Source organism: Leiobunum rupestre, chromosome 7, assembly GCF_980474605.1.
Source record: "Leiobunum rupestre chromosome 7, qqLeiRupe1.1.hap1, whole genome shotgun sequence".
NCBI classification, from domain to species: Eukaryota; Metazoa; Arthropoda; class Arachnida; order Opiliones; family Sclerosomatidae; genus Leiobunum; species Leiobunum rupestre.
The window spans coordinates 48,742,934-48,758,744 of record NC_143390.1 but is presented as its reverse complement, the minus strand read 5'-3'; the positions used below and the strand labels follow the sequence as shown (position 1 = coordinate 48,758,744).

Sequence of the window (15,811 nt, the reverse complement as noted above, 5' to 3'; positions counted from 1 at the left end):
TTAGTTCCACCGGGAAAGGGGTAAACGCTATCGGCAATGCGTGAGAGAGTGATTTCGAATCTAGGGTAAGAGTTTAAATTATCTTTGGAGCAACAAACAGCACGCCACGCAAGGAGAACGCAACCACCAACCAGTCAAAAGTCGTGCATTTTCTTGTGTACAGTTTCATTGGTTAGACCAAGGAGTTAGACGCTTGCTGCCTTGGGAAGGATAAAATTTGGAAAATCAGCGAAAAGGCTCTTCCAATGAAATTTGTACACAACCCTGCGTTTAAACTTTAAAGGCTAGCTGGGTTCCCCTTGCTTTTCAACTAAGGCTTTTCGAACGAAAACGAGTACTCGCACATGCCTACTAATTTTCCTAATAATCAATTACATCTCTATTATCAAGAAAAAATCACATTTTATTTGTTATTGCTAATAGCAGTATTTGTTTAAAATGCTTCTTATAGATAAGACCCTATATATGCTTTTACTTATACTATGAACAAGTAAACCGTTAACCTTTTTAGAATTCTTACCAATACTCAGTTTGCAAGAGATACCATACATTTCCTTTGATTTATGAAAATTGGCTTCAAAATGATTGAAAGCTAACACAACCCTGAGTTATCAGTAAAAAAAGCCCACATTTTGATAAAAAGATTACCACATATTTTAAACCAATTTTATCTATTTAAGCAACCATTACTTTTGGTTTCAGTAGAAAATTTCAGTGACATTTAATGTTGTAAAAAAGTAGGGTAAACACTACACCAGCTTGCAATAAGGAATTCATAATAATTGTAATTATATTTAATAAAGTGATATTCAGATAAGCAGTGCTTTTTGAGGAGCACAACATTTTTTAATATATATATAGAAATAAACTAAAATAGGCTGAAATTAAATTAGTGTCAATAACAAAAACATTAGGAATTTTGTAATACCACTAAGGTAACATAAACCCATTTGTTTTACACCAAAGTATGAAGCGTAAAAACCTTCCCAATTTTTTTTTAAGATTGTGATAGAGTAACCAATATATCTGTCAGCTTCTTTTGGCAGAGTGGGGATTTATGGTAAGAAGTAAATTGGCCCATAAAGTTAGGCTTTTAAAAGCGTGGTAATGTCAGCCAAATGAAGTTGGCATATACTGTAATAATTAATATTTCACTGGTAACAGACGTCTTTAGCAAAAATCACACGTTTGATTATTGTATTACAACCTTACAAAGCCATTAAAAGCAAATAAATTTAATTTGCATAATACGAGACTTGGCTCAGCAGTATTTAAGTTTTAAAAATCATTCTCATATGGCACATAAAAATTTACCCATGACATAAAAAATGGTAATTATGTAAATTATGGTGAAGAGGGTTTCTTTTTAGAAATTTTAATGGCCTTTTCTTTTTTTAATCTCAAAGTGCTTTCAGATCACATTTCATCTTCCATTTCTAATTAATATTACATTTCAAACGTGACCTGATAGCATTCCATGAACAGTAAAAGTAAAATACCACAACAAAAAAATCCATATCCTTACGGGATATAAGAGGCGGAGATTAGATTTTCTAGTAAATAAAAATTTGCCACTTATTTACCATCATTTATCCCAAAATCTGACTGCTTTTGCGACAGAGCTAGGAGGTTCATTTCACATATAATAGAAGTATTAAAACTAATATTGGGTACAAAGTGTTATCATTAAACATTAAATCTGGAAAAACCTAATCTTGATTGAAATATTAAAAAAAGTGAAATGATCTTGGTATATTTAAATTACCCTACCTTAACCTAATACGGAAAGCAATGGTTAGGAATAGAGATACAAAGACAGCCAGTAGTTCTGTGACAACAACATTTAATGTATCACAAACAAAGTCCATGAGGTAGACAAACAATAGTTTGTACTCATTTTGTTTAGAAGCCTATGATAAAGCCACGCTTACATTTTCATCATAATTAAACTGCCATAATGAAAATTAATACCTATAGCGGCGTTTTCAATATTGTAAACAAAACATTTGGCATAATTTCTAACAAGTTAATAACAACAATACAACCGCTTACAAAAAACATTCCAGATAATTTGAAGTTACGTATAAATATGTATTTAAAAAGTAAAATAAACAAAAAGATGGTAGAATAACGATAATTAGCTATTCACACGGGAGATTAATGGAACCGCAGAACGCAGAAATTAACAATAAACACTATATGCTCTTACAAATCACTGGAACAAAGATATAACAATAAAAAAGAATGTAAAAATATAACTTTACAAATACACTGGTAGACATAGCCAACCAAATACACGTGTAGACAGGCAAGCAATTTAGTTATAAATAATAAGGTAGACAAAATTAAAAGAGCAAAACACATGTACAAAATTACTTGTGTTCAAAATAAACCCCATCCGTTGTTTGCACCGAGTGAAATGTATATTATTTAACACATTTAAGGGACGCTAAAATTGGTATTCTCCAAAGAATGACAAAACCCTATAAGCATACTCCTTGAATAAGCTCATACAAAAACTTTATACCATTTCGAACAGTTTGATGATCATGAAAATAGATTTACGAAGGGAGGGAAAACTTAATTATCAACAAATTGCTAAAACCTTTAACTTCAGATTAATTTAAAAATTTGTTAACACGATAAGTGGAAATTTTGAAGTACAAACATTTTAGCCTGGTCTTTGAATATGTATATTACTACTAATTAACTCCAATACAAAAAATTTTAAATTGAAAGCATTTATCTTGAACAAAAATGAACACATATTACAAAGCCACTTTGAGCTGTATTTAAATAAGGTGCGAATATTTGAGCTCCTAAAAAGTGTTAATATTTGTCACAGACATCACTTTTTAATACCGGGAAAGGATAACGCATTACTCCCATTTATAGGGTAGCGTCATTTCACACCAGTTTTTAACTCAAATGAAAATCATCTCGACCAGCAAGAAAATTATTGCGTATGATTACCAATACTTAAGCCATAGGTTGGGCTAAAGCGATAATTATTTACAAAAGTAACTAAATTGTAGGCCTAACTGTATATAAAATATTACATAGAACTACTGGCTGAATATTTGCGGACTCTTTAAGGGGGAAAAGTTGGCACAAATGTAAATATAACTTACACAATTACATTAGAATGCAATCAATATAGTGGAATATAACTTCCATAGTTTGAACTAAAACATATTGGTAATGTACAATTAATAATTGATAGTCATTCGAATAAAAAATAATGTCAAATGCACATTCAAAATATACGGTATTGGTAATTAATTCTCGCAGTTTGAATTAAGGTACTAATGAGCTTTTACACTACTACGTGAGAACTCTTGAAATGGTAAACCCGATATCTTTAATGGAGAAAAAATTCTATCGTTGACAATGCAATAACTTATTGCAAAGCACCCAATTAATATTTCCCAAATTTTACATTAAAAACTGTTTAAATTTTGGCATTTAACTACCACATTGTCACACAGCACTATTTTTAAGGATATGTTGGAACACCATTCTTTCAAAAAGGGTTTCGCGCATTAAGTCTAGAACACCAGGAGAGGGGGGAAATTTGAGGAAGCGTAACGCATTGTCTTAATGAAAGAATACACTGTTTGGAAGGCTTAACTCATACCGATGAGAAAACTGTTTTGCCAAAAAGAGAAGGGTAGACACTGATATCTTAAGAGTTAAATAATTTTCACCACGACACACGTACTGCAATTTGATATCAATAATATTAGCAAAAGTAAAACTTATCACCCATTTTCCGCTGCATCTCCTCTGCATATTGGACAGGTGCGATTTGCCTGAAATTTATTGCATTCAAATTAATATTTTTTTAAATTACACAATGAAAATGGAATATTATTATTATTATTATTAAAATGGAATATTAATAATAATATAATAATAAAGCTTTATTAGGATATTCCCATCACAAGGGAGTGTTATAGTTAAAAATATGAATTAAATTAAAAACAAAACAATTGCCTAGTCGGTGTCTCAATCCTCTATACTAGAAACAATTATTTTACATTTAGATTTAAACCATAACCATGATGGTATTTATCCTTTCATAAAATGTAAAAATACTGGCCACATTTACTGTCCCAAAAGACTTACCTTTAGCCATTTATCTACACATCTTGCGTGAAACTCATGACCACATGGTAAAACTCTTAAAATCTGCCTCAGTTCAAAGTCACACATGCATACAACGCAAGAAAGCTGTTCAGATTCGTGAGTTTCTGGATTGAAGCGGTAAGATGGTAGCAGATCAATTTCTATAAAAATTTTAAATATATTTTTATTCCATAAAATTCCTCCTAATATCATAAGTGGCATAACAGTAAATTTGTATAAATAAACTGAAACCGTATGTACCTGCTTTAGTTAATCCTCTGGGTTTAGCTTCCCCGAGCCGTTCAGCCAAATTAAGAAGAGCTTCATAGTTCTCAGCCTCCGGCGATTCAGGGCTAGTTATTTCTTGCACGTAAGGAATTGATGGATTAGACAGCATAGCTCTATTATAAAATAATATTATGAAGTAAATTAGTGGCACAAATCTGGTAAAAGTGAACTTACAAGAAATGCAGAACAAAACCGGAGTATGCGTTGGGTGCGGGAGAGGCACCAGCAGCAATCAATGGCCCTCTCCACCTACGACTCGCTGGTTGAGGTCGCCTAGGTGGCGGTGGTGGAGGTAAAGTTTGTTGGAAATGTCTTGCTAATTGATTACCCTACAAATAAAAATACCATATTGTTTATTAAAGTAGCTGCAACAGGAATAAACTAAAATAAGAATGGATATGCTGACAAACTGATGACAGAAATTGGAACAAACATAATAACACTGACTGTATACAACATTTGTCTCAATTGAATTTAGATCTTGGACAGCAAATTTGAACCACAAATTCTCCCTGAATTACTGAATGGAGGAGAGCCGAGAAAAATTTATACAAAATATGCCATGGAACCTATTTCCTATCTTACAAACCTTTACACCTATATAATAAGTTAACCCAACAAAACTGAGAAGAAATGAATTGGCAACTAATATTTGCATGGTATCCAAAACAAGCACGTTGGCTATTTTGACCAAGCGTCCTAGTCAGAAATGGGTTGAGGGGGAGGATAAAACTGTGAAATTACAAAGGGGAACAATGTGGGGGTGGAAACTGAGTAGAGTCGAAATTTCAATGCTTGTCCACTCCACAATAGCACTAAGAACTACAATTGTAAGGACAATGCCATAATATCTTAGTCTCTTATACTGGCGCACACACTACACCTAAAATGTGCCGGGAACACTTTTCTAATTGAAAACAAATTTGTATTTCTAATGGTTCTCGAGATAAATTTTAAATGACCTTGAGAAATGGTAATTTCCATTGTCAAGTGACCCCCTGCACGTTCTATGTGTCCTGAAAGTTTCAAATTCATAGCTAAAATACATTTGGTGTTATTGTCCTTGTATCGTTTTTTAGTTAACACCCGTTCATATTTACAAATAAAGAAAATGGTTTCACAATTAAAACTGACTTAAGTAAAAAACCCTAAATATGACAACGTCGAAATAGTTTTTGCATCAAACTTAATTGGAATTCGGTAGGTAGTGCTATACTACAATAGCGCCATGTATGTGACCCAGGGTTGGCTGATTTAAATCAAAATTTAAATCAAGTTATTTTTTTGTAGTTCAAAGGAGAAATAAAAAATGGCAAATAAATAGGTTCTTAAAAAATTAAAATACAGAAAATCTGAGCAAACTAAAATATAAAATAATGAAATTTAATTAATTCCAGATTATCTAACTGATTAAAGTAAAATATCCGTTAATTATACATGAAAAGAGCCATTAATTGTATAAAAATCAATTTCAAATAAAAAAAATCCGATTGGGGTGAAGTGTAGTACAGCGGCCTCATCGAATTTGATATTAATTTTGGTTGCGCCTGATAGACCTTGTCACGTAGATGTCGAGGGTAATTTTTATTTTGGCCGCAAATGATTATTTAATTGTTTAACTTAATTTTTTTTAATTTACGGGGAGTTTAGTAACGTCTTTTACGTGTTTTGGAAGTAATTATCTTCGTCGGGTTGTCACCTACACCACAGCTTGTTACTGTTTGTTTAGGTTTCCACTCTACTAACTTTTTAACATTAAGTTAATTAATTTAATTATCATTTTCAACCCAAAAACAAAAGTTTCGTAATCTACGCGTCAAGTGCTACATTCTCCGCCACCCACAAATACAAAACCACGGTAATTCCCTAAAATTAGTACATTTTTAACATTAAGTTAATTAATTTAATTATCATTTGCGGCCCCAAAAAAATTAGTTTCGTAATCTACGCGTCAAGTGCTACATTCTCCACCAAAAAAAAACAAGAAATTACATGAGGCCGCTGTAGTGCAATTTTGCCTCAGATTGAAATCAAAATAATTGATTATTTTATTTTTATTAAAAAAAATCCAAAAAGTGCGGTCTCTATTGGCAAAATCAAGGACCGATCTTTTACGAGTATAAGTTGTATAATGAACTTGATTTTGGTGATGAACATAACTAAGATACCATAACACACTCGCTACGTGAGCACAAACGCTAAGTGGTGTTCTGGGCGCCTGCTTTGCAAGTGCAATATGTTACCAGTATTGGTTTTGGTAATTTACCTTCAACTGGTTGTTGCTGTTGTTCTTCAATATATGATATGTATTGTACATACACTGAACCGTGTACCCTGACACGCGAGCTTGGTGCGCTAACCAATACGCCGTAAACATTGATTTTAACAAATAGACTATACCAAGTTTTGTCAAACATTTGACAACTGTTACTCAACAAACTATGGAACCTAGGAGAAATTCGTAACGGACAATATTGCTTCTTAGAAAATGTTAAACAAAACGTTTCAATTTGAAAAAATTTGTCGAAAGCCATTTCCCACAGAAAAAGTGGGAGGTTTTAAAAATATTTACTAAAATTTGATTTTTAAGATAACTTAGGTTGCAAATGATCAATAACTTGTAATACAAGTTAAGACACTGGTAGAGAGCTATCCTCCAGTCACAGAAAAATTTGGGAGGAAAGTATCCATTAACAAAAGAATTACTTACCATACAGAAGAAGTCAGTTTGAGCTGCCATGGCTAAGCCATGATCTTGCACTTGGTGATGCATAGTAGATGGGTTGGAGACAAGTGGGTTTCCGTGTTGATTCATTGACGGATGTGGTGGAACCATGTGTGGTGGTGGTGGCGGCGGTGGTGGGTGATGCTGGTGATGAGTGAAGTGACCAGACGGAGGAGAAAGAGTTCCGTAAATATTGATTGGTCGCCGATCCAGAGGATGCTCGTTGGCATCTCCATTAGATGGGGGAGACTGTGGTGTAGTTGGTGGTGTGTTGGTAAACTGTCCGTTGCTAAATTGAACAGAATTGAAAGGAACCCTTTGCTGCCCAGCCATTCCCATTTGTGGACCAATATTGGCAAATGGTGATGGAACACTAGTAGGTCGATTCATAAGGTGCGGAGGACCACCAGGAGGTTGTGGTTGGAATCTGGCCCCAACGTTAAAAAAATTATGGGGTGTTGAGCCTGAAGAATGGCTAAAAGGGTAATGTTGTTGGGCAACGGGGCGTTGAGAAGTTGCATTTTGTAACTGATGAAAGCAACAACTGCAAGAGAAAGATGGGATTCCATTCCCAGTTGCATTAATTCCTCCAGAATTGCTATAAGGGTGCGGTGGTATGCCGCAAGTGGTAAAATGCGACGGAGGTGGAGAATGAAGGTGCATTTGACTGCTAGCGCCACTTGATGTGCAGAGAGGAAGTGGTGGTGTTGGAGTTAGTGAAACGGTGAAAGAGTTTATTCCTTGAGATATATCAAAGACATAATTTTGCGATGCAACTGATGATGGCAGATTCTGAATAGGTTGCCCAGGTGGTGTTGGCTGCTGTTGATTAGGGCTTAAGGCTGGGTGAGGCAAGAGACCTGGGTGATGAGATTGAGGTGGGAGAGAAACTTGAGGTTGAGGTTGATAGTTTCTTTGGTCAATATTATAGTTTGGTGGATGCCAGAGTCCAGTCCGATCTCTGTACCGACTTTGACGCATCATTGTTGGGCTGAAATAAAACCAACAATTTAAGCAAATTTTAAACCCTAAAATATTTTACAAAACATTCTCACTATCTCAAGGGCCTCTAATATTTTCAAGGTTTTTAGATTAACATAGATGGTCACTGCACATTGTCATTCTACATTTAAACTAAACAAATACATATACCATTTGTGAAAATTACATAACCAATTTACATTAAAAAATTCACCATTACAATTGTAGAGCTTACAATTGTTATCAGACCAATCATAAGTATCACAAATTTATTTTTTTAAGTATTTTCCTTTTTGGGATAAACATGCACATTTGTTGTTAAGTGGTAAGTGTTATAGTTAGATACCTCGTGGTATTTAAAAAAAATTACAAAATGCATTATGCACCCACTTAAGGCACGAGCGAATTTTTGAAAAGCCTAACTGAAATTAGGTAATTATTTTGAAAGTTGAGACCTAAGCTAATTTTGTATTGTATACATTGCCTACAATCTAACTTGCTAGAACTACTTGGTGGAATCATGTCTGTTTAATTACTGCTCGCATGGATATTGTAATGTAATGGTAAAAATCCTTACCTACTTTGAGTTGATTTCTAAATTAGCTCAAAACTTTCTATAGCCTAACTAAAAAAGGGCATGGGTTACCACTCTTGTACCCGGACCAACAATTAAATCTAACAGCACTGCCCATGTCAGAAGTTAACTTTGGTGATCCATACAATAGACTTAAAATTAAAATGTGTTTGTTTGGCTACCTTCGCCGACATCTTTGAATGTTGCTGCATCTCTGATCTCCAATCGGAGGAGGTAATGGAGCAAGGCGTCGCTGAGGGATGCTCCTGCGCCAATTATTTCGGTCAGCCATATTTGAATAGAATGGCTCCCAAGCTGCAAAAGGTATTGGAGATGATGCTGTAGATGGAATGCCTTGCTGCTGTTGACCGAGACTAGAATGGCGATGATCTATTCCATGATTTGAGAGACGCCTACGTTTACGACTCGGACTTTCACTCTAGAGACAAGCAAAATAATTGTCATTTGTATTAGGCGAGATCTAATACAAGGGTTATATTATTTCATGTGAATTTGCCAAAAATTTTTGTTAATTTCTAATTTTTAATAATTTTCATCTATACAATAGTCAGTAATCCATACCTCTACTTAGAATGCTTATCCTGCCGTATCGCGTATGGTAAGATCACTGACGGCTTTGGCCCCGCCTAAGAGAAAAAATCCCCTTTGAGCACGTTCCCACTCACATTGTTGTTTGTTAAGTTAACATAGTGACGTCAAATAAACCGTCAGCCACATTGAGACGAAAATCCACCGTGATAAGCATTCCAAGTAGAGGTATGGATTCCTGTCTAAGTAAACGCGATTCCCAAAATTTATTTTATACTCTAAATGAATTATAATTATATTAAGTTATATTTTTTTAAAGTATAGTCATTTGGTTTTTCATTTTAGTTTTACTCAAATTATTCACAGACAAATTGATATAGCAAACTACATAGATAGTTTTCTTGCTTATATTGACACCAATTGCTCCTACTATCAAGCAAGAGTAAAAAGTGTAACAACGAATGTCCAAATAATTTACAGTACAGTGTAAAATTGGGAAGCGAATAATTTCAAAAAGTGTAAATTTTTCATTCACATATCTTTCGCTTTGGTAAATTTAAACTAAAATATTAAAATTATATATATATATATATTCCCCATTTGATGAGATTAGTTATTTAAAATAAGTAACTTATCATGTCCAAGACCAATTTTCATATTATTTGAAGGTTCCAAGTCATATATTGGAACTATTTGTCAGAAATAAAAATCATGCAAGAAGACTAAGCTTTCATTACTTTTTATCAAAAAAAAAAGATATGAAAATTCAAATCCTAACAATTTTTGTAATTTTCAAACAGAAAATATTATATATTTAAGAAATTCAGGTAAGAGAGATACTTATAGCTACTGCATTGCAAAATGTCAGGGCCATACCTTTCGAGATCCATCATCGCTGCCACGCATAACAGAATATGGAAGAGGTGAATGAGGCCCATGATCTGTAAAATTTACAAAAAACTATCAGAAATCATAATGTGGAAATAACATTTTGAAATCACAATAGTGAAGGATATCCCCTTTTATAAAATTATATTATAGGGTTTCCACATTTTTTTTCGGATTCAAATGCCGACTTTTCCAGGTTTTTCCCTGGCCAATTCCAAAGATTTTGCTTTAAATTGAGATGAAATATTTTAGTTTTAAATCAATTTTTCCAAAAAAGAAAAAATGTTAAAAAATTAATAATAATCCAATTTAAAACGTTGATTTTTTTATTTTTGAATGAAAATCAACCATCTTCAGAGGGAATGAGTATTCAGCTGACAAATTCAGTTACGGACACTAAGTCAGTGGCTGATTTTTACCTGCGTTTTTTTTGTACAGAAATACATTTCCCAAAGTTTACAATGTGTACTGACATGGACCAACTACCGAATTACAATTGTTGGCAAGCTTCCATAGCAACATCTCCAAAGTTTGATTAAAAGATATTTTTACAGATACTTGTCTTTTGGGGGTTATAACCAACTTTCCAGAAGCAATACTGTGATCCATTACCAATCTGCTACACTGCATTATTTAGTTTTTTTTTAATCATGAACCAATTAAATATCTATTTTGTCAGTTAGTATTTAGAAATAGCTTATGACAGGGAGAACCACCACGGTTCATATAAATAATATCATAAAATAAATCCTTTACCTCACTAAAAATCTTCCATACCTTTTAATTCTTTTTAAATGAAACTATAGAGTTGAAATTCCAGAAACTGAGTACTGACTAGCCAGTTAAGCAGGTTGTAGGAATGCTGAAATCATACTGTTTTATTTGCCCGTGAATTTGAGAGATTCGAAAACTAATCCAATCTCAAGCTGCTATGGAACCTTAAATTAAGTTAAAAGTGGCTTGAAAAGTGTCCTTCAATAGTTTGTCCATGGGGCAATGCAGCATCCTGATTCACAATCACAATTATATTTAAAGATAAATCTACTACCGCCACTTACATATAATTTCTATCAAATTGTTTATTTATTTTATGCAGCTGAATTATCGTAAAGTAATAGGTTTTTATTCTAAAATAAATAGAAATTAGGTTGCTGGAAAAACAGTTTCAATGTGGAAACTTCCATGAAATTTTTTCGGTTTTAACCAAAACAACCTCTGTATCCGCAAAAGCAATGCCAGCCCCTAGGCTTAAGTCTACTCAGTCAATGGGTTAATCTGCCACTATTTAAAGGACTACTAGTAACAACCGTTACAATTAGACTGGGCCCCCAGTGGGTCCGATTCCAATTATTGTCAAACATTAAGATTCACATTTATTATAATTAACTTCTTAGATATTGTTGATTGTGATTAAATTTCTATTCAGCTTTTGTTTATTTTTGACTGTCTTTTTAACTAACATAACTTTTATTATAATAGTGTGTTAAATAAAGCCAAATCAATGTGAAAAGCATTAACTCAATTCTAAAATTGATTTAAAATATCCATTCTGCAACATAAGTTTTCATACGAATCCAATAATGGTACCAGCATAAATAAGATTTTTCTATTAACTACTAACATTTATCCACTTAATCCCAACAAAAGTGTTGCTCAAATTCGCTGTAAGCTGCTCCATGAGGAAGAAAGCCCAAAATATTTGATGATAATTACATTCATTTTACGTTCTCATAGTGCTCTCCCATTTAAAATTTAACGTGGAGAAGATATGGAACCCGCACGCTCATATGAAATATATAAATTTAAGATTGTATTGAGTTAATTTTCAAACACCAAATTTAGTCATTTTGTCCAAACAATTATTTTGTCATAATTTACAAAATTACCTTCAGATTATTTATTAATTTTTAAATATTGTAAGCTTTTCTCTGGTCAAATTGGTTGCTAATTTTGGTGACAATGTGAACTAAAAATTAAATCTCAATTAAATTTAGTTACTTCTTGAATTTTCGTTTCTGAAGACACAAAATAAAAGCTCAACATACCAGCATGACGACTCCTAGCTCCTGGAACTTCCCGAAATTCATAAACTGTAGGTGGAGAATTCCTTTGTATATGTGCGTACGCAGATGAAAGGCTTATAGGAGGTTGTTGGTCTAGAGTGGGTGAAATTGCTAGAAGACCACCGGGCGCTGGAATCACATTCATCTGATGAGCTGGGTGGTGGCCAATGTGGGGTGGGCCACTGTAGTGATCCGTCTGATGAAGAGCCATGGAATAATTAGAGCCTGGATTGGCCAGCTGTCGGATTTCCTGCATGCAGGCTTGAGGATCCCCTTGGAAGACATGCTGAGCTCCAGAGGGGGCCAACATCGGAGGTGGGCCATGATTATCGTGGTGATGAACGTGGTTATGATGACTTGACTTTTGATGCAGTGCAGAGTGATACCGTACAGCCTGTTCTTTTTGCCCAGCACTTGGTGCGACAGGCATTCTCTTGTAATAAATATTAATGCTGAAAACTGATCCTGCAGTACCGAAACCTTTGGGCAAAAATTTGGGTGGAATTATTACAAAATCTTTATCGCTTCTAGGCCTATAAAATATTTTACTGCGAGCTATTCACAGATGGACATCATCAGATAAACATCTCCCACTAAGAGAGAGGGAGCAGATTCAAAATGACCACGAAGCCCACTATAGACTATGCGTATTTGGTCTAAATTTGGCATGTTAATAATAGGAAGGGCCATTCTTATGGAACAAGATATAGACTTATGCTTCTATTTAAAACTAAGTGAAAGTTTAGACCACAAGTTATGGCATTAAATAGGCTTTCTAGGTGGTATGATGGTTGAAGAAATTTGCAGTGCCACAAAGCTAGGTTTAACCTTGAATTAATTACGCTTACTGGATATAGCACTACAGCTTTTAAAAAGTCATTCCAGGAAGTCTCTAAGTGTTCCGAGGTGGAAAATGCCAGGTGGACAATAGCGCGGAAAATTCCGGCCCAGACAAAAGTGAATTTAGTGGCCAATCTGGCCAAAAGTGGCCAATAAATATTTTTACCACAGAAAATTATACAATAATAATAAAAAAATATTTGAACACAGAAATTTCAGATTTGGGTTACTTAAGGCTAATATATATAATAATAATAAGAATAACATCATCTTTATTGAGGATATCATTTTTAGCTACAGCTATTTTTCTCATGGTCCTCAGTCTAAATTTAAATTACATACAATAAATATAAATAAATTTGAATAAATCAAGCTTCTAATTAGTTTCATTTTTTATCATATAAAAAACGCTTAGCTTAACCTTAAACTATATGCATAGGAATTGTCAGATTCTTATTAACATTAGAATAGTCTTAATTTTTTTGGAATAATTAATTCAGTGTAAACTAAGACATTTTTACAATAAACTTAAAAATTTAATTCCAATTACTTTTTTAAGCTTTGAAATGCAATTTTTCTTTATTAGCCACTATAAAATGTCAGGAAATAACTAGCAAGCAAAATTAACGTTCCAGGGAAACGTTGATGCAAGCTGTTTGATGCAATGCATGTTCATGGTGTAAAAGCTTGACCTGTAGTTCTTGGATCACTACGCAAACTTTTAAAGACTTAAAATGATAGTGCTATATTCAGTAATTATTATTAATACATGATTTTAATTAAGAAATTGAGGCAAAGACAAATGCATACTGATACGGGTACATTAAAACAGGTACTCTAATGGCCGTGCACTACAGTTTTTTTACCCAAAAAAATTTTCTAACGTGCCACAATTCCCAGCTTATATTGAAACCATAGTTCTAAATAAATTAAAATACAAAACTTTTTTCTTGGAGCAGGAATTTCTTAACTAAGACCCTCAAATTACATTCATCGTTCAGTCATAGATCCAGTAGGGTATACCAAATTAAATATTTTCAATTGAGATTAACATTACTTAGCCTTATTGATATTACAGAGGTATACTGAAAGAGGGCAGGGAGTTCAACTTTACCAGGCTGCCAAAAACTGTTCAACAACCTTTAGTAGACCAATTTTTTGTCAATTTCTATTTTATTTAATAGTTCACAAAGAAAGGGCCTAATTCTAAAACTATCCCCAAGCCCAACACACTGTTGGTATATTTAAAGAAGTACAAAAACTATTTTCACCAAGATATACTAGAGTAATGACAAGAGTTCCTACCATATTAAAAACCATCAATATCAAGTATAATAGCCAATGCTATAAGTTAAAATCTTGTACTATTTATTCATAATACCGCCTTACAAGCTAGCATAAAATAATGAATAAAATATTTTATTGCAAGTTACAGGTAACACTAAATAGCGTGGGATAATCTGGTTAGTTCATTTATGGTAAATGTATTTCATCATTTCACTAGCTTCCGTTATCTATTCAGTCTTACTTAATTGTTAATTATAATGAGGGATCTGTATATTGAATAAAACTATCAGATAGAACTTCGATTAACATTGAATTTTACAAAACCAACATTAAGAGAAAAAAACAATTAAAATTGGCATTATGGTTTAAATATTTCAATTAAGCTAGCATTTCAATTTCAACGAGCTAAAATTAGGCAACATAGCAAATATATGACAATGTCACAGTATGGATAAGCCTAAGGATTATCGTCGTGGGTAATCGCAAAATAGCACTATAGCAATATCAGAAAAAAAAAGTACTAAAGGAAATAGCCAAGCCTTGGTAGAGAAGCCAATTTATTGGCAGGCAGAGCCCAAGCTGCCTGGGGGCTCCCCATTACATTATATCGTATTTAGCCTGCCGCACTAGAGCACGAAAATTCATAAAATAAAGCAAAATTATTACCTTAAGAGTCTTGGAATATAGGCTTGAGATAATAATTTAGATTTTGGCTTTTGAAGGCCTCAAACTAGCATCAAAACAATTTAATACTAGTTAAAACAACAATCAACCTCAAACTTTCAAGTTCAACCTCCATCACGGCTTTGCTTCAAAAGGAAATTAAAGCGGCAGTGTTTCCATCTTTTTAAGCCAAAATTTCCGATAGTAGGAAAAATTCCTCGTTATTTTCCAATGTTTCATTTCTCAATTCAGCAGCAGTTGATGGGGACCAGATGGCCGAACAGTACTCCAGTAACGGAAGGACGTAGGTTTTAACTCCTAACGACTTCGTTGCAAAGGAGCAGTGGGAAAAGTGTCGGCGGATGAAACCCAAGGCCCTAGCGGCTTGGGCAATGACACGTTTGATGTGGGTGGACCACTCCAAGGTGTCTGTTAAGGTCACTCCGAGATATTTTTGAGAGGAGACTGTGCACAGGTCAGCGCTTTGAAGGACATATTTCGCTGAGTGAACTGGCTGACCAACTCTGCGAAGAGAGAGAGAGAGAACTGAGCACTTTGCAGAATTTAGGGGTAGCAGCCACTGCTCATTCCACTTGCCGATGGTATCGAGGTCGGATTGAAGAGCAACGCAGTCCTTTGTCGAGATGATCGGCCTGGAGAGTGCTACGTCATCTACGAAGATGTAAAGTTGGGAGACGACGTTGTCTCCGATGTCGTTTATGTAGATGATGAAGAGGAGAAGCCCCAGGACCGATCCTTGCGGTACGCCAGAGGAAGCAGGGAGCCAGTCGGAGGTGGCACCGGGGAGTACTACTCAAAACTTCC

General features: G+C 34.2%; 1 protein-coding gene across 2 annotated transcripts; it reads right to left on the bottom strand.

The window, feature by feature from the left end:
* Positions 1-802: 802 nt before the first annotated feature.
* On the bottom strand, positions 803-15,144 carry LOC149936618 (uncharacterized). 2 transcript variants are annotated; one of them, XM_090181091.1, is made up of 9 exons: positions 14,990-15,144; positions 12,179-12,676; positions 10,122-10,186; positions 8,879-9,135; positions 7,127-8,132; positions 4,591-4,745; positions 4,390-4,529; positions 4,129-4,289; positions 803-3,812 (listed from the first exon to the last, which is right to left on the bottom strand). In XM_090181091.1, the coding sequence occupies exons 2-9, from the start codon at positions 12,624-12,626 to the stop codon at positions 3,762-3,764; spliced, it is 2,283 nt and encodes a 760-aa protein (XP_090037217.1). In that variant the 5' UTR covers positions 12,627-12,676; positions 14,990-15,144; the 3' UTR covers positions 803-3,761. The 2 variants fall into 2 exon arrangements, with proteins under 2 accessions (XP_090037217.1, XP_090037218.1); XM_090181092.1 differs by lacking the exon at positions 14,990-15,144 and adding an exon at positions 13,045-13,112.
* Between the last annotated feature and the right edge of the window lie 667 nt (positions 15,145-15,811).